The following is a 20932-nucleotide window of genomic DNA, read 5'->3' as shown; positions in this document are numbered from 1 at the left end:
TCTATCTATCTATCTATCTATCTATCTATCTATCTATCTATCTATCTATCTATCTATCTATCTATCGTCTGTCTGTCTGTCTGTCTGTCTGTCTGTCTGTCTGTCTGTCTGTTTCTATCAAATTGTCTATCATCTATCTATCTATCTATCTATCTATCTATCTATCTATCTATCTATCTATCTATCTATCTATCTATCTATCTATCTATCTATCTATCGTCTGTCTGTCTGTCTGTCTGTCTGTCTGTCTGTCTGTCTGTTTCTATCAAATTGTCTATCATCTATCTATCTATCTATCTATCTATCTATCTATCTATCTATCTATCTAGATTCAAGAGTCAAGATTCAAGTAGCTTTATTGGCATGGTAAAAACGTATCTTTACATTGCCAAAGCATAGAAACATTTTAAAAGACATTTAACACAAATATACATAAGAATAAAAGTAGCCTATAGCATATAGAGTCTATATATATGCATTCAGTAAAACAAAATTACTAATAAAAATTCTAATAAAGAGACAGGAGAAGGACTGGATCCTGTCATGTCAGTTTGTGTGTGTTGTACAGTGTTTTCTTCCGGCTGTGACTTGTGCTTCTGTTCTGCTGCTTGTTCTTTTATCATGGCAGGACTTGACGTACCTTGCAGCCAGGTTAGAGCTTGTTGAGGTTTCTCCAGAATGTACAGCAGTTTGTCCTTTTGTTGTATCTGGTTAAAGTCTTTGTGCAGGTTTGTGAATTGGGGGAAGAAAGTTTCCCTAATTTGTGTATAATTAGGGCATGTTCTTAAGAAGTGCAGTTCTGTTTCCACTTCATGTTGTGTGCAGAGTGGAGACAATCTGTCTTCTTTTGTTAGCCAGGTCTGTCTGGGTCTGTCTCTATAGTGAGGTTATGGTCACTGAGTCTGGACATGGTCAGGACTTTTCGTTTAGGGTCTGCCACTCTGTTTAGGTATTCTGCCAATTTATATTCTCTGTTTAAAGACAGATAGCATTCTAATTTACTTTGTTGAGCTGTTGCTTCTGTCCAAATGTTTCAGATATTTCTCTTTCTGTGTTTTAATGATTTGATTTAGTCTAGCTGGGGGTTTGGATTGTAAAGTCAGTTCTGAGACCAGCTGGCTGAGGGGGCTTTTCTCTGGGTTCAGTTCTTGGTAGCTTAAGGCTTTATAGTGGAGGGTCTCAGTATGACTGCTTTTTAGGTGCGCATGGAATTTAACGGCTTTTTTTTGGGGGGGGGGGGGGGGGGGGGGGGGGTGGGGGGGGGGGGGGGGGGTTTAATTATTAGTGAGTACAGTCCTAATTCTGCTCTGCAGGCATTATGTGGGGTTTTTCGTTGTACACAAAGAATATTTTTACTGAATTCTGCCTGAAGAGTCTCTTTCGGGTGTTTGTCCCATTTGGTGAAGTCTTGGTTTGTGAGTGGACCCCAGACCTCACATCCATAGAGTGCGACTGGTTCTATAACTGATTGGATTATTTTTAGCCAGATTCCAATTGGGATGTCAAGTTTTATATTTGTCTTGATTGAGTAAAAAGCTCTTGTCTCTCAGGTCGTTCACAGCCCTGTTAAAGTTTCCTGTGTTACTGATGTTTATTTCGAGGTATGTGTATTTTTTAGTGTGTTCTAAGGGCATGTTGTTTAATTTGAAACTGTGATGTTGGTCTTTGTGACTGGCCCTTTTTTGGATTATCATAATTTTAGTCTTTTTAAGGTTAACTGACAAGGCCTATGTCTGACAGAAAGTGTGCAGGAGGTCCAGGTGCTGCTGTAGATCCTCTTTTGTGGGTGACAGCAGCACTAGATCATCTGCAAACAGAAGACATTTAACTTCATTGTCTAGTAGGGAAAGACCAGGTGCTGGGGACTGTTCTAGGGCTCTTGCTAGTTCATTGATGTAGATATTGAATAGCGTAGGGCTTAAGCTACAGCCCTGTCTTACACCACGACTCTGGGGGAGGAAATCTCCATCTATCTATGTCTACCAGATAGATAAATAGATAGAAAGATAAATAGATAGATTCTGGAGATATAGAAAGACCGGGCAATTTGATAGAAACAGACAGACAGACAGACTACTATCTATCTATCTGTTTCTATCAAAATGTCTGTCTATCTATCTAGATAGACAGACAATTTGATAGAAACAGTTATATAGTATCTACCTATCTCTCTATCTGTGTCTGTCTGTCTGTTTCTATCAAATTGCCTTGTCTTTCTATATCTCCAGTATCTATCTTTCTATCTGGTAGACACATGGATAGAAAGTCATACAAGTCAACAATCTGTCCCACTATCCATTTATCTGTCTCTGTCTATCTGTGTAATATAAAAAGAAGCTTCCTAAGCCCAAATATAAATATTATGCAAAGAGCATTTCAGATTCATTCTTAAATGTATTCGAGTGCAATGGACAGTTTATGTTCAGAGAAAGCACAAAAGCCATCTGAACCAACTTTGCAATTTCCTTCTGAATCCATATGCTATAAAAGAAGGAATGGAGAGTTTTCAAGAGGAAATGTTTTATTAGACTGCAGAGATACATTTTTTAATTATTTCGGCAAATGTGCAAAGGGTCCAATATTGAATCAATTACATTGCAATCGCTTTTATCAGTCATACCTAAAAAAAAAACATAATACAAAATAGTTTGCGTTAGCAAAAGTAAAATCACGTGCATTATGTGTGCAAAATCTCACATTATAAAATATTTTAGTAAGAAATACAGACATTATGAAATTCAATGTCATACAAATATTGTGGACAGATGTTTTTTTTTAATGGAAATTTCTTTTAAAGCAGTAATTAAATGTTACAATCGTCAAACATCTTTCAAGTGACTGACCTTCTGAAGTCAACACACAACAAGAGAACAAAAGCACTTTGAAATGTTAAAATAAATGATTGAAATTCTAAGGACACTTTAGAGAAATGTCTCAGCTGCAAGAGGTCTTGTTAATGTTCAGATTAACTCTAGTGGCCATCACCTTACAACTAACACAACAGATATATCAGACGACATAAACTTGGGCTTATCAGACAACAGAAATGGGTTTATATCTTACAATTGAAAGTTAACTAATTGTGATTAATAATTCCTAGAACTGCATGTTTCTATTTCTCAATTCTGAGTTGATATCTTGCATTTCTGACTTTTTTCTCTCAGAACTGCAAGAAAACAAGTCAGAAATGTAAGATAAAAAGTTGCAATTATTTTTTTCATCCTGTGGTGCAAAAAGGCTTCCATAGCTTCTCGCTGATTGTTTAAAGAATAAAAGCTACATTTTAAAATTAGCCATTTCTTATTGACCACAATTACTTGCACATTATCACAGAAAAAATGTTAACAGCATACTATTGAGGTATTCCTGTATACATGTACACAGCATTCATGTGCATGGAAATGTGGTCACTGTTTAAATATCTATTAGAACTGGATAATAATAAAAACACATATCATCTGCACTGAGGACAAATGTACCCTTTTTGATGTTGTGTTAAAACGGCACGGATTTGAACTACAGCACTCATGGTGACTTACAAGTTTGAAAATACCACCACTGAACTGATACAAAACAGCAGAGCCCTAACTCCCTTTCCCTAAAGGCACAGACACACACGCTGCCTGGGTTCACAGATTTCCAGAGAATTCTTCAGAGAACAGCGATAACGAGCAAGAGGAACAGCTTTCATAGGGGCTTTCATCATTGACTGCACCTGGTGGAGTTGGCAGCTGTCTCCCACCCCCTCCAAAACACACCCAGTCTTGAGTACTACACACACACACACACATACAGTACATACATGCATACATAAACAAACACACACACACACTAACTGCATTGTCTTTGTACAGCTAAAAAAGCTTTAAAGTGTTCACTGTGCGTTTTCTGTCTAGAGACTAAATATGGGAATCTGATTCTGAATCCTTAATGGTTCTGTTAATAGTAATTTTGAAGCAGAGAGAATGGAAAATTAGTGTTCTGCATTCACTACCCTCAGAAGCCTGTTGTGAAATTTTGAAATAAAATTTCATGTATTATGCAATTCTTGGGAAAAGACAAGAATGCATTTTATCTGTTTCTTTAGCTCACCTAAATTATACCATCTATTTAGCTGAGAATTTAAAAACTGACACTTTCAAATCAGTTTAATAGAATATATCCATTTATCTATTATTCATTCTTTAAATTCTTTAAACCTCAAAAAGTAAAGTTTTTTCAAAACTTTCTTGACAATTTCTAGGTAAAAATGACATTTCTAAATTCTAAAATACCAAATTATTTTAAATACATTTTCTTGCATTCAAATTTGAATTTGATTCTGATTCAGTTAGCACAGGTTTTCTTTTTCTTTTTAGAACTGATTGATTATCCACAAATAACGCTTTTTGACTCAAAATCTGAGGTGCATTCACTTAGATCAAAAAGGCCTACGATCAATCAGTTCGAAAAAAGATATACAAAATCTGTGCTGATTGAAAGAAAACAAGTTGACAAAAAAATTAAATCCAAGATTTGGTGAAAATACAGCATAACAAGAATTTTATAAGCAATTATTTTAAAAGGCCAGCCATTTTCTGGCCTATTAGGTAAATGATTTTGCAGCACAAGGGTTAAAAACATTCTGAATTCAGTTCTGAATGACTCACAACCCTAAATGTAATCAGTGTGTGAAAAAGAAAAGGTTATAGCCAATTTTCACAGACTTTTTAAAGCATGGAAATTGACAATTACACACTCAACTTTTGATTGCTGATTCTCATGCAAGCTAAAAAATAAGATGCACAGTGATCATCATGACAACAGCAAAGGTGGTTCAATGTGGCTCTGATACATTCATCTGATTTGCATATTTTATTGCTGAGTTTCTTCTGAATCGTTGGTGGAATGTAAACGTTCTAAAACCGTCAATAGAACCAAACATCCTTAAAACGATTCCCGCTGTGATATTTCCTTAAAAAATGGAACTGGTTCTGATTAAGTTCTTGATTCCCAACCCTATTAGAAACACATTCTCAAGTCAATGCATGCATCTAAAACAAATGTGGGCAGATATACTGTATGCACACACACATACGCTCACACCTATCTCTAAATCACTCTATAAGTTCTTTCTCTTTTCTACCAGACACCACATCTCTCTCCTTCTCCTCCCCCTCCTTCTGGTCATCTTCCTCCACTTCCCCTGGGTTTGTCAGACTGCTGTCTTCTCCCAGAATGTGGCACAGCTCTGCCAGCTGCTGCTGCATCATGGGAATTCCCGAGAGCTGGGTCTCAAGTCGGAGCTTCTCGTCCTGCAGGGAAATACGCGTGGAGGCGTCCAGCTTTTCAAAGCGCCAGCCGCCCTCGCCATCAAACTGCAGCAGGTGGGAGTGGTACTTCCTGTCAGCAGAGGAAGTTTAGGACAAGGTGTGTCATTTTGACTGAACTGAAAGTAACACAAAGACACTAGTAGAGAAATTTCTGGATGAAACCATGTTTAAAGCTGTGAGGTGTACTCATATGGGCTTTTCCCTGAAAGTTTTACAGCACTCTGAGCATATTGTACACTTCTAAAGTTTATTGTTATTTATTTGATTTCTGTAACATCACTTTATAAGGGAAATCCAGGTTTCTGTATGCAAATTACCTATATTGTGTCTTGCTAAAATCTGGGTAATGGCATAATTCACATCTTTATTTATCAGGGTAAAACCAGTGGATCACCAAGGATGCATTTATTTGATCAAAAATACAGTAAAATTGTGAATTATTATTACAAATCAAATGACCTGTTTTCTATTTTAATATATTTTAAAATGTAATTCATTCCTGAATCACCTGTCTTCAGTGTCACATGATTCTTCAAAAATCATTCTGATATGATTTAGAATTGGTGCTCAAGAAATATTTATTCTAATTATTGTTATGAAAACAGTTTATATTTTTCTGGAAACTGTGATACATTTCTTTCAGGGTTCTTTGATGAATAGAAAGTTTGATTTCTAAACATAAATCTCTACTGTCATTTGATCAATTAAATGTATCCTTGCTCAATGGAAGTATTATTTTGTTTAAAAAAAAAAATCTAAACAGTTTTATGTTAATGTGTTAATGGATGCAATGTCATGAGGAATGCTTAAACGATTCACCTGCTAACTTCCGCACACCCTTTCTCCATAACCCGAAGGCATGACATGATTCATCCTGGCTAGTTTTCTGATTGACTAAAAAAGCGTGGGCTGCTCCCTTGACTTTTTATTTTGCCTAGTGCGATCACAGAGACGGGTGTTTTCTCTCAGGGCATCCATTTGTGATTTGATGACATGTTTTCAGCACCTTTAACCCATTACTGCAGCTTTGTTGGATAACTAGTCTGGGTAGTCTGTTTTTTCTGTGTTGTAAATATTACAGTTTGTCTAAATAGCACATCAAACTCCCACTTCAAAACAGCAAGAAAAATCCTGTTTTCCATCATATGAACCCTTTTATCTTATGTGTTTATGAGTCAGTGCTTGACATAAATACACTTCCACTAGCAATAAAGCAACTGCTCTTCATTTTCATACGACTGAAAACCCACCAGAGAGAAGGACGGTGTGTAATAGAGAGAAGAGCAATCCCAGCATCCTTTGCAGCTTCAAAGATTTTGCCTTCCACATCAATACTCATAGCACTCGTGCACTCATCCAGGAGGGCGTATTGAGGCCTGTAGAGATAAACCAGAGATTTATCAGCTTTAAAAACACACAAGTTGTTGGGGACTTTTAAAACAGACTTAGAAGCAGTTGGCAGTTGAATTATTAAATGTTTTATATTCTGACTTGTTTTTTTTTTTCCATTCCCATTAATAAATATCTCAGTGCTTCTACAATAATCTCCCCTAAAGCAGCTGCTCGCTTCAAATGCAAAGTGAGCTGTATACGTAGTTTCCAAAAACACCCACTGAATCCGGTTAAATGTTAATAACGTCCAGTAATTGAATATTTATCACTTGAATGGCTTCAAGGAAACCATTAGAAGCTTTCTTACATGTAACATAATTTAGTATCTTCAAAGTATAATTTTTTTTATTTTAGACAGAGGAAGTCATTCTACCAATTATCTCAAGCAACTGAAAGATCATTACTGAGAAAATATCTCAGTAATATTCCTGATTATTAACTTACATTAAATTGGATTTAAATAGATGTTAGTCCAGTATTAAGCATGGTGTAAAAAAAAAGGTACTTCCATTATATATGTGTCTGCCTCAAATCGTGTGTATCAAATTTAATAAAATGTCAGTCAAACAGAACAGACGTACTTATGGTAAAACATCCTGGCCATGCCCATCCGCTGCTTCTCTCCTCCAGACAACACGTCCTTCCAGTGGCTCATTGCATCCCAACGTGACAGTATTTAACAATGTTTAAATACTAACAATAATATATGTTTACTACTAATAGAGTTTTGCTTCTTCCATATTACTGAATCATTTAAACATGCATTAATTATATGATATTATTTTATCAAATAAAAAAAAAATCTTTTAGTTCAACACTTTACATCCAGTACAGTAAATGTGCTGTGCTTGCTTTAATCTTGCAACACTGGTGGAAATAAACAAACATTCATATATCAGATTGCATGCAATACTGTTCAAAAGATTGGGGTTGATAAGATTGTTTTTGATGTTTAAATGATGATTTGAATATGATGTTACTGATATTCATGTTATATATGTTAACGTTGCACCTCCTGAGGTTTTGCTTCCCTCTTTTTGCATTTTTTATTCAAAAATAATGTATACTCTTTGAGCTTTTAATAAAACCTTTTAAAGGGATTGTGTTGTGGCAGGGGCTCAGACAAATGCTCTTTTTAAACCCTTAATATTGTTACGCTTTCTTCAAACCCCTAGGCACTTGTAAGATGTAACTATATTTTAATATAATTTAGTCCTGTGACATCAAGCTGTATTTTCAGCATCACTACTCCAGTCTTCAGTGTCACATGATCCTTCAAAAATCATTCTAATATGCTGATTTGCTGCTCAAGAAACATTTCTTGTTATCATCAATGTTGAAATATTAATTTGTGCTGCTTAATATTATTGTGAAAACCATGATCCTTTTTTAGTATTCTTTGATCAAGTTCAAAAGAACAGTAATTTTGTTACTGTACTGTTGTTTAAAAAAAAAAAAAAAAATTTTATGTAACATTAGTGAATAAAGGTAATAACTTTTTTAAACAGTAATCTGTGTATATTCCATATTGAATATACATAGTTTCAGTATGTTACAGAGTTGAGCCCACCACAGAAAAAGTAATTATATATGCAAAAATGCAACTGAACATTGTAAAAATGCCCATCTCTTCACTGAAGAGGATATCGGAAGACATTCCCGTGGTGTCTCTTACCTCCTTCTCTCTCCAGGATGTAGCAGAGGTTCACAGTTTTGAGGATGTCTTCCAGCTGCTGGTCAGTGATGCCTTTTTCCAGCATCTCCTGAACAGAGTGAGGGTAGATGACCTGATCTCTCAGCGTTCCCACCGACATATAAGGCCTGAAAAGAGTATGTCTTGTTTGATCTATCTATGCATCTATCCTCTGTGTTTCACATTTTGCATTAATAATTCTCATAGAGGCAAAATGGGCAAAGTGTTTAAAAATGTATTCTACTCAAAATCATTGTGCATTAAGCACATCCTCAAAGCAGTTGAAAGTCTTATTCAATCTTTTTTTTCTCTTTAACAGTCCTGATATACAGAGACATCCAGTGAACTGCAAGTGGGCCAAATGACAAGCAGCTGGCTCGAAATGATGTTTGACACGTTCCGTTGTGTGATCATGAGCACGAAGAGATGCTGTTCTCCTGTTGGGTCTGGAAAGAAGCCGCCATGTAACGCAGTCACAGGAGCACCATATGTGCTGACTGCTTTTTGATTGTGCTCCTCTTTTTAATCAGTACACTCATCAGCGCTAATTAACCTGGCACGGCGTGGGAAATGGAAGTAAACACATGCATGCACAACCACTTCTCTACCTTCTGACTTATCTTAATTCTTAAACAAAATCCAGCAGACCGCATCACAGTACTGGGTCCTGAACTGGCACAAAGAGAAATCAACAGCCTTCTACAATCATAGTCCTAATTGTACACTATAGACATGCACAGAATATTCTGTACACAATTAATATTAGCTCATCCCAAATCATAGTACAATGACAAAAACTCAAAGTTGCCTGGATGACATATTGGTTTTCAAACTGTGTGGGAAAAAAAATATTTTTTTGTTTGTTTGGTATAGTTTGGTTTTATTTTTTTGCAAAAAAATGCAAGGATGAAGCAGCTATGTTGCTTTTATGAAGCCAAAAATGACTACATTTAGTCAAATGTTAACTCTCAAATGACAAAGATATCTGTGATATCAACACACAATTGTATGACATCTGTAGTGTCTCCCAATTATGACATACTCTTTTACAACTAAAGCTGGGTAATGTAGTGTAACAAGAAAAAATATATTAATATCTTAATTTTCTGTCTTTTTATTTATGTTCAACATTTTTAATGTATTTGCTCAAAAATGGCTATTGTTTTCAAATGACTAGATTTTAACATTTGGTCCCTATTAAGGGCAATTATGACATTTGGCTCCCTTTGTTCTGATTTACAGAATTATTGAATATGATCAAATCAAATTATCAGTGTGGTTACATCCTTCATCCTTCAGTTACATTTCATTAAATAATGAAGGTAAGTTTTTAATTTTGAACAGGATTCAATTCACTGAGATTTTGCTACTTAAGTTTAAAACAGAGCATTAAAACAAAATAAAACAATTAACTGTAAATCACAATTAAAGGAGGAATAGCAAAACAACTTAATAGCAACTTGAAAATGCATTGTGATATTCACAAACATTGCTTCATTTTTCATATCATTTGACATAATAAACCCTAGATATAAACCCTAGTCCTACTTACTACATACTCAAAAGCATATACCTTCTCATCACCAGTGAAGTGCATGCTTTTAGTGTACACTTTTTAGGTCACAGTGTGCAGTCAGTACCTTTGAGGTATGTAAAACATGTGCTCGGGTGATGGCTTGTAAAGCACTCCGCTGTAGACGGGCCAGAGGCCGCTCAGGATTCTGAACAGAGAGCTTTTTCCACAACCGTTAGGGCCCGTGATCAGCAGATGCATGCCTTCATCAACCTGGAGAGAAAGACCCAACATCCCCCTTACATGTTACTAAAAACACACGAACGAACATGCATGCAGCGGATCGCATTACACCCCCACAGAGAGAGAGAGAAAGATGCACGGAGGGACAAACCACGGGAAACAGCTAAATGTGTTTACAAATTCAGCAAAGCCACAGGGTTAAAAGGAGCCACTGTGATGGGAAACGCTTGATGGTTTTCAAAGGCCTTTCTGCAGCACAACATACCGAGAAAACCAGATCGCTCCCTCTCTACACCCTGTCATTATGCTAAAGCCATCCATTCACCAGACACACATAAACACACCAGCACGGCTTCCTGCTAGAGCGTCAACTACTATTAAAAGACCTTCAACACAACACCAAACCAATGTGAATCATCTGGGTTGAAAACATCTTGAAGCGGCGTTAATGATAATTCTAAGTATAGAGACAAGCTGGTCGAGTGTCTATTCTGATGTCAGTCTGGCAGCAAAGTACAGATTTAACCTGAGAGAGCTGACAAATTAATCTTAAAGGAACAGTTCATCCAAAAATATAACAACCTCAAAGTAACGCCACATTCCATCTGGCAACCGTGATAGGTTTTTACTATGACATTATTGTCTATTCCTCTTGGCTTGGCTGCTTTTGGCTGCAAAAGTAATCTGAGAAAGCATTGTGGGTAATGTTCATTGTGTCATGAGTGCACCGCATGACTGCGACATCAGGGACATGAGAGAGTATTAACACCCTGCAATCCGAGGCACTGTTGTGGAAACCCTAAGAGCACACCAACACGCGACCGGAATATAATCGCACATTGTCCGGGGCAGACCAGAGGGGGGTCACACTGTGGTACTCATGACCCATTTCTCAGAATTTAGCAGGAAACATGAATTAATCATTAGGGAGCACATGATCAATCCAGACTCAAGAAATGTGTGCACACACTGCATTCATAACTAGTGCATTCGAGATTTGTTCCATGAAATAATTCTCACTGAAATAGTAAGAAAGACAAACAATGGGTCTCATACTATAATAATTGAGTGTAAGTTACTGATGTGCACAGGAATTTTCAAAATTTCCACCGGATTCACAAACAGGTGTGCAGACATACATATTTTTGTACCCTCATTCTAAAATTGATCAATCTAGATTATTATAAATCTAAGGTCACTTATTTGATTTCTAATATTGAATCTATATTAAAAAATTATATTCTACTTTAAAGTATATAAAGATTTAATATAGTATATATCAATTATATATTTTATAATTCTAATTAAAACAAGAATTCTACTGTTTAATTTTTTATATATATATATATATATAAATTTATTTTAGTATTATTTAGTATCATTGAGATACTATATTATAATATAGTATTATAGTATTGTATTTCAATTAATATTTTGAATTAGTTTTTAGTTTTATATTTCTTATTTTCATTTTCATTTTAATTAAAGTTTTAGTAATTTTGTTGTGTCATTTTTAGTAGTTTTTATTTGATACATGCCTATATAGTTTTTTTTTTTTTGTAGTTGTAGTTTTAGTTATTTTAGTACATCAAGTTAAATTAAATTAAAATGAGAAATATTGCCTTGGAAACAAGTTGAAATAAAAAGTTTTTATATTTAATTTTATGTCAGATAATGTTTATTTTATTTCAAGTAATAAAAATGTTTTTTTAATAGTTTAAGTTAAATATATATTAACCAGGGCTCTGAACCGGTTCAAGAAACGAAAACGAAAACCAGAAATGAACGAAATTTTGACAGGACCAGAACCAGAAACAAAAACAAAATCTAATTTTATAGTTCCGAACAGAATCGAAAATTTGAAATGGCCATTAACCGGTTAATAACGTTATTTTATCGTTCCATTTAATATTTGAAATTTGCTGTCAACCAATCACGAATTCCAGTAGTACTATGCAAATGTGACGCTGACGCCAACCAGTGAAATCTCCGCTCATCTGTGAACTCATCACAGGTAAGTCACAATGGCAATGCACTGCCCTTAAGAGTTTATCTGATGATAGTGTAAGATGAATTCAACAGATCACACGCACCTGCAGTGCTTCTGTGAATCGAGAAAACAGAAAAAACTATAGGCTTACATAAAAAGGAATACAAAAATAAAATTTAAATTAAATCATATTAAAACATTAAGAAAGAAAAACGAAAAGGAAGAAGAAATGTGCTAAATTACGGTTCATTGTGACACGTTCCAAAGTTTTCGGAAAGGAAAACGAAACAGCAGAGAGTAGTTTTCCTTATTTTGCAAAAGCTTTACAATTTGCGTAAGAATTTTGCGTACAAAATTTGTTGCGTTCAGCGACCGCGCCTCACTGTGCTGATATAGCCGATGTGAAAGATGATGTTTTATGTCGATGAAAGTACAAACACTATATAATAAATAATATTTTAGCATCCAGATACGTCGGGAATATGGAAACATTTGGATTTGTGCCGAGTGAGAGAGGTAGGCATCAGCGTCACCTTAAATTAATTCGTTTTTGGATTGACGTTTTTACAGCCTAAACTTTAGAGGATTTGTTTTTGAGAGAACGTTACCAAATCTCTCTTTTTCCTTTTCTTTTGAGTAAAGAAAATGCTGTACTTTATTATTATTATTATTATTATTATTATTATTAGGCAAATTATAGGCAAAGATATTTGTTTTTAAATTTTTATTTTTTTTTTCATTTTCAAGCCCTGATATTAACTATGATATACATTAATACAGGGGTCTCCAAACTGGGTTCTGGAGAGCTGATGTCCTAAAGAGTTTAGCTCCAACTTGCCTTAACACACCTGCCTGGAAGTTTCTAGTATGCATAGTACAGTGGTCTCCAACCCAAGATTTCAGCTCCAACCCCAATCAAACACACCTGAACCAGCTAATTAAGGTGTTCAGGGCTACTTCATAATTACAGACAGGTGTGTTGGAGCAGGGCTGGAACTGAAGTCTGGAGGACTGTAGCTCTCCAGGAGCAGGGTTGGAGATCTCTGGCCTAGTAAGACCATAATTAGTTGGTTCAGGTGTGTTTAATTAGGATTGGAGCTAAACTCTGCAGGACACCACGGCCAACAGGTCTACAACACTGCAAAAAAGCTAAAAGATTATTACATATTGTTTGAGAAAAAGAGACCAGTTAAAGTGTCGTTTTCCTTAAATAATAACCTGATGCTAAAAAAACACCCACACATGTCCATGTTGTCAGTCAACAATCGGTGTATAAGCTCTGCAGGTGTAAAACATGTGCATAATAAACAGCCGTGGTGAGAACAAATCAAAGAAAAATCTTAGAATCTAAGAAAAATCGTAGAAAAATCGAAGCACTTATCTTACTAGCTTTAAAGTTTTCCGCCTTCAAGTCTTGCCAACATGTTTTGGATTGTACAGACTATATCTCTCACAAGCACATAGGTGGGGAAACCTAATTCAGATTCCATAAAGATAAGCTAATGTAAGATAACAAGTAATGCAAGCAAAAATTTACACAATAAGAGTGAATGAGCAAAATACATAAATACAAATTCTTTACGAGGGTCTCATAATATATCTTCACCTAAATCCACTTTAACCTGTCAAAGCTCAGGCACCGATTAGCAATGCTGTATTATCATAGACATTCTCACAGACCTATGCTAGAGAAACAGATAACAACCTCATTGACATTCACACTTCACAAGCACATAAATCATGCAGGGAACAGCATGTTTCATCAGACCACTGACTCATTTACTCTGCATGAGCACGAGATATTGCAGCATAGAGATAGAAATTATTTAATATATAGTCTCCTTAGCTGGAAAACTGAGAGCAGTTTTAGTTGGATGTAACAAGTATGCAATGCCTACTACACCCGCATGCCAATTTTGCACTGGCAAAAATAGATTATGAATTAAAATGACTCAAGAAGGGTTTAAGATGGGAATTTACCTGTAGGTTCAGGCTGGAAACCACCACATCCCCTGTTGGAGTTATTATGGGTAGGTTTTCACATTTGATGCCCTGTTCCACATCAATCACGTTACCTGAGCAAACACACACAAACATGACAAGACAATTACTTCATGTAAATGGTCAGTATACTGTAGTATATAAAAGTACTGATTACTATGTACTGTTCAGTATGTACTTAAAATTCAATACTGTTCAAAAGTGTATGCTCACCAAGGCTGCATTTATTTTACAGTAAAAACTGTAACATTGTAATATTGTATTTCTATTTTACTATATTTTAAATCGTAATTTATTCCTGTGATGCAAAACTGAATTTTCAATGTTAAAAACTGATGTGCTGCCTAATATTGTTGTGCAGCTGGTGATTCATTTTTTCAGGATTCTTTTCAGGATGAATATAAAGTTCAAAAGAACAGCATTTATTTATATTAGAAATCTTTTGTGACATTATAAATGTATTTACTGTCACTTTTGATCAAGTTAATGTGTTCTTGCTGAATTTTTCTTAAAAAAAGAAAAAAAAATCTTACTGACCCCAAACGTTTGAACGGTTGTGTACTTTAATAAAGGATGCACCTGTAACTGTTTAAACTGTAATATACAATAATGTTGTAACATGACAATTCAGCAAACGGCGTCCAGTTATTGCCTTGAAAATTTTAAACCAATTTTGTGTGCACTTTTGGAATACCAATGAAATAATGAGAAAGAGAACAAATCGAAATTCACAGTTTTAATTGCTTCTAGTTTGTTTGTCACACTGGAAATGGAAGATGAAGTTGAGCACATTGCATTTTGGGATACAGAATTCCGAGCAGTATGCACTTACTGTATAGGATACATTTCGTCAAATGTAAGCCACCTGCATATTGCATGCATATAGAAAATTGGTATACTGTGCAAAGTAAACATACTTTCTTAAGCTGTATATAATACACTCTTTCAGTCATAGCTATATATATATATATATATATATATACAGTATATATGCAACTGAAGTTGATCAAACCTCTGATCTGGAGTGGTCCCTCCACTCTCATGCCATGTTTAATCTTCCGAGCCGCCCCTGTCTCTTCTGGCTTTAGCTCTGAGAGTGAACGGCGGTACATCCCAGCACGCACATCCTCAAACACTTCAAACATCTCATACACACGAGCCGTATATCCAGCCAGCTCTGTGACCTGTGAGATGACAGAGTACTTTTTAGTCATTTTCACACATGAGACCCTTTAACAGCTTTAACAGCTCTTGACTGAAACAACTAGTCTAAAGGCAGGAAATGATTTATTTGGAGTTGCATGCACAATGTTTAGGTTTGCTACATTTACATGACAAAAAGATGATAGATGATCAGCCAATGCATATTGGTTTCATACTGTAGACACTTTCAGATTTACCATCCCCTAAAGATCAATTATAGTGCTTGTTTAGAACTGCTTAATCTAGATTTGAAAGTGCTTTTTGAAAAGTTATTAGGTGAAATGCATCTCACCTCTTTGTAGGAGATCATGATCCTCTCCACCGCATCAGCTGCAGCGTTCAGAAGGTTCCGGGCCGTGGTGAAGGCCTGTGTGCGTTCACTCACCAAGTCCTCCTCCTTCATCACCAGGGCTGCCTGTTTTACATCCTCTGAATCTGAAAGGATGTTAAATGAACAAGACTATGAGAAAAATATCAAATGATGAAAGGGAAGACTGGAATAACGACTGCTAAAAATACAGCTTTTCATCACAGGAATAAATTACATTTTAAAATACATTAAAATAGAAAACGGTCATTTTGAATTGTAAAAATATTTCTCAAATATTACTGTTTTTACAGTATTTTTTTTACCAAATGAATGCAGCCTTGGTGAGCAAAAGACACTTCTTTCTTTAAAAAAAAAAAAACACCCCAAACTTTGAATGTTACTATAGAAGTGAAATCAGGTATAGTACACAAAAAAAAAAAAACTAATTGTCCCCCTTAAGAACACCATATCAACACATGCTCAAGGATGTTCAAGGAAGTTTTGAATTCACTGAGCCAAAACGTCTGGAGCCACAGACACAGAGAAGTCATAAATTAATCCATACCATATTTAGAGTATCTGGTGGCAGTGTTGATGGGCACGGCGACCATGACCAGGCCCGATGCACTCCAGAGATATTTCATCAGGAACTGTTCCAGCATGACATACCACAGCCTCTTGAACAGGATCAGGTTAATCTGCTTGGACACTGCAGTGTAGCTCTGCTGCAGCTGCAACATCTCGATCTGCGCAGGGCACAGGCGCAGGCACCCAAACACGCACGCAGACACGCATACACGCAGATACAAAGGCAACAAGATAACATCAAACTGAGGAACACACAAGCTCACACACAGATTAGTTTCCAATAATAAAGTGTCCAATCAACTTTTTTGTATTAATAGGAAATATATATTTTTAAGCATCAAATCAGAGCATATTAAAATAATCATGAAGGTTAAGAAGTTAAGTGAGTTAAGTGCAGTGTATGTGAGTGTGAGCCTTGGGTCAGAGAGGTGAATACAGACTTTCGCCCCAATTTCAGGGCCTTCTTTGTATTCAGACACGTCACATGACCTCTCTCTATGAACACTTTGACTGGCAATATGACTGTGAAGTTCGGGAACATTTCCCATTGCAGGCATGTGGCACTGTTTGTTCAGCAGGGAACTTTGCTTGTCTTTGGGACACATGAACAAAATGACCTCAAACACCTTTTTTAAAGGGATAATTCACCCATAAGTGAAATCTCTATCATCATTTACTCACCATTACTCACCCCTCCAAACCTGCAGTATCTATAAAACACAAAAAAAGGATAAAGCAACGGTTTTTAAACTAATGATGATCTCTTAATATGATGTAAAAATCTTCTTGCAAGTGATCCCTTTTTTAAAACATAAATTCATTCTATTCAGGTCACCAAGGCTGCATTTTTTGATTAAAAATACAATAAAAAAAAAATTTAATATTGTGAAATATTATAGCAATTTCAAATAAGAGCTTTCAATTTGAATATATTTCAAAATGTAATTTATTCCTGTGATGCAATGCTGAATTTTCTTTTTTCTTTTTTTAAATGCTGTTTAATATTTTTGTGAAATCTTTGCTACATTTTTCAGGATTCTTTGATCAATAGAAAGGTAAAAAGAAAATCATTTATTTGAAATTGAAATCTTATGTAACATTATAACTGTCTCTACTGTCACTTGATCAATTTAATGGATCCTTCCTAAACAAAATTTTAATTTCTTTCAAAAACAAAAATCTTACTAACCCCAAACTTTTGAACCCTAGTGTATATATTTACAAAATTAAATAATTAGCTTTTATATTGTCAGTGTAAAAAGATCAAAAGAAGTGATTAAAACTGGAAATGCATATCGTGTTTGTTTAACATTTTTTACAATGAATTATTCTTTATAACAAAAAGTGCTCTACAAAACCCCAGCAAGCAAGCCAATTGTAATAATATAAAAATAACTTTTAATATAATTACATATGTTGTGTAAGACAATATTACATAAGTAAAATTTGTTAAAAATAAATAAATTGCATTAACATTTAATAATATCTTATATTAACATAAAATAAAAAATATCAAATAAATTAATAATAATAATAATAAATCATATTTTATTATCAAATAAAAACATTAAATAATAATAATAAATAATATAAAAAATATTTGTAACTTTATTTTTTATTTTGGCCCCAATTTGAAAATCAAGAAAGCACCACAAAATTTGTGTTTTATATTTCAAATCTTTTGAAGATATAAAACAGCAATGTGTGAGCAGCAGACTGAAATGTATTCACTGAGCAACGTGACTTTTTGATTGCTGCTGGACACTGTTTTCAAAGAGCAAGGTGAACATGCTGCTAAACCTCTCCTTTTGTGTTCCAAAGTCATACACATTTGGAAAGACATGAGGGTGAGTAAATAGAGACAGAAAACTAACCCAAGAGGCTATTCTCTTACCTTATGTCCTCAATAGAAGGCGATCTCCTCTGAATTGGGGATTATGCGTGAATGCATGTATCTCAGGTCGCCTTTCCTCCTGCCTTCCTCAGCCACCAGCTTACCAAAGCGGGGCGAGAATGCTCTCAGAATCTTGGCAGTAAGTGCCACCACAATGCCAGCTATGATGGAGGACCATGTGGTGTTGGCACCTTTCGACTCGGCAGTTTTAATGAGCGTGTAACAGGTCACCACTACATCTAGGATAGGTTTGGTCAGGTTAGAGTACAGATGAGCCACAGAGGCAGCGAACATCACCACATCTTCAGTCAAAGACTGATCGGGGTTCGCCAGTCTGCCATCCATGTTGCTGACACGATAATAGGTCTGATCGCTGAAATACATCATGTAGGCGTGGGTGACCAACCAGGTGCGAAAGGCGAGGGTCAGCTGACCCTCCAGGTAAAGGATGGCACTGTTCACAAAAGTGGCGGGAGTGGCAATGAGCAGCCATTTGGTTAACTCAACCACAAACGCCCTGGGGTCTTTCTTCACAATGGTTTTCACTATTTGCCCATCCAAATTGGCTACATAGATGGAGAGAAAGGTGCGTGAAATGAGGGCCAGAGAGTGGAAACCGAGCAGGCCGAGTTCTTTGCAGAAAAGTCGAGGAAAGAGGATTTTCAAGAGATGAATCAACCTCTCGAAGAATTCACGGTTCACAGCCGGGGAGCTTTTCTTTTTCTTTGCGGCTTCCACTTCTTGAGGTTCTCTATTGGAGGTAACCGGGTCTGTGGCCTTAACCTGTTTACTAGTCCTTCCTTTAAGCTTGCCATATACAAAAGGGGAAAATTTCTTCGCACCATATAGCGCAACTACAAGAAGAATGGTGTTTCTCACAACGGGTTTCTTCAGCTCTGAGGGCAGTTTTGAGTACACAGACATTTTTTTTGTAGCTTATCGATACTGAGATCATTCGAAATGAAGGTTATTGAAAAGCAGGTTGCTAAAGTACACAGCTATGCGTACGTCTATTCATGTAAACGAATCGAAATGTGATTTCAGCAAACTGACAGCATGTCGAACACGTTCTATTGGAAACCTCAAAGGTTTCAGAGACAGCAAATAAATTGGAAAAAAAGTGGAGAGTTGTATGTAATTTTGTTATTAGGACACTGCAATCTCACAAGTGTCTCCTCCTAAGTTTCAGAAGGGAACCCAACTCAAATATTTCTCCTTCTAACAAACAATCCCAGGCCTTTAAACTCTAAATGCATGTCACCAGTCTCATCTGTGTCTAGATTTGTTTCTGCTAAGGAGTTTTAGAAGCATCAGAGACAGTTGACACTTATGTTATGACAGATCTCCTCTGAACGATTGCTGTGGGAAATGTTGTTTGTTTATACGATGAGTTAAATGTTAATATGTTGCAAGTAAACTAACGTAAAATACACTTTAAGTGTAAATAAACTGGCAAACAACGTCAGAGGTAGTTCAAACGACAGCTAGCAAGCTAATAAACTCGAATACTAAAAAACAAACAGCGGGGTGACACAAAAACTATATAAAACATTATTTACACGCTTACATCTCCACTATATTGAATCAGACAGCATTTAAATATCAAATAAGTGTCGTTTGAGACGCGGTGCTAGCGCCGCTGGCTAATATAACTATAACTAATTATAACTAATATAACTTATGTCCCTAACAACATCCAGCGACTAAATTGAACCAAGCAATAATTTTGATCAAACAATTAAATTATGTCCCCATGATGCCAAAAACCAAACCCCTTGTCAAAATACGCCCTTGTAATACAATATCAGTAAATTATGGTAATACTTACTCAACTGGTAATACAAGTTTTAGTTATCAAGAAGCATTGAAACGTAACCCTGATAAAAAATAAAAAATAAAAAAAATAAAAAAAAAAGGTTGCTGGTTGTTCTTCCTTGTCTTAGCTGGTCATAGCTGGTCAGCAGGCTAGTTTTAGTGAGGTTTAAGCCACTTCTTTGGCTGGTCAGACTTGGAGACCAGTTGGCCAACCAGATAAAACCATCTTAGTCAAACCAACTTAGTTAAACCAGCTACTTTCTAGCTTAAACCAGCTAAGACCAGCCAACCAGCTTAGGCTGTTTTTGCTTCTTTTTTTTTCTCTCAGTTTATTAAATAATTTATTTTATGAGCTGAATAAACTAGGCCTCTCAGTCATTCAGTCAGTACATGTAGGCCGTGTTAAATAACACAGATGACTACATATGACCAAAAACACTTTATTGAAAAAAACACTCTGTACAGTCCTGGTTTTTCATTTGATTTTTTTTAATAGAGAGATATAAAATGGTGAAAACCAAAGAGAAAACAGCAAATTAGCCTATATACAGTTGGAAAGGTTTCTTCCAAAAGTGATAAAAAGTTTTTTAAATGGTTCCTGGGGAAATAAAATCTTCAATAGTGTCCACAACATCTTCAGAAAGTGTTAGCATTTGGTACCACGATGAAGAAGTAAAACAGATATAACAAATTTCATTGGTTTTCAACAGTTATTAAGTCTTAAATCAAAAATAAAAGGCTGTTATCCTTCATATTCATCATCCTTTAGATCTCGTTCTCAACAGAATTAATCATAATTCACGTAAGTGTAAGATGATCTTTCAAAACATTTGACAGAGATTACCTAAAATGCCCTCAGCAAGGTTTTACAGGCATTATAAACATTCGGCAACTTTCTCACAGGTCTCTTGTGTTAAAGTTTGTGTTTATTAAAAAAAAGATAAAGTAAAATGGTATTTCTATTAGTGACACTTCCAT

General features: G+C 35.6%; 1 protein-coding gene across 1 annotated transcript; it reads right to left on the bottom strand.

The window, feature by feature from the left end:
* Positions 1 to 2561: 2561 nt before the first annotated feature.
* Positions 2562 to 19079, bottom strand: LOC109068483 (ATP-binding cassette sub-family D member 1-like). Its single transcript, XM_042761720.1, is given in 10 exon segments — positions 2562 to 5382; positions 6563 to 6688; positions 7286 to 7370; positions 8380 to 8525; positions 10038 to 10183; positions 14124 to 14218; positions 15157 to 15328; positions 15640 to 15782; positions 16223 to 16403; positions 18140 to 19079. Coding segments are annotated over 10 exon segments (2304 nt in total). The 5' UTR covers positions 19064 to 19079; the 3' UTR covers positions 2562 to 5096.
* Positions 19080 to 20932: the final 1853 nt, after the last annotated feature.

This window comes from Cyprinus carpio, chromosome A8 (assembly GCF_018340385.1).
Source record: "Cyprinus carpio isolate SPL01 chromosome A8, ASM1834038v1, whole genome shotgun sequence".
Lineage (NCBI taxonomy): Eukaryota > Metazoa > Chordata > Actinopteri > Cypriniformes > Cyprinidae > Cyprinus > Cyprinus carpio.
The sequence above is the reverse complement of the archived record's forward strand: the minus strand, read 5'-3'. Positions and strand labels throughout refer to the sequence as shown.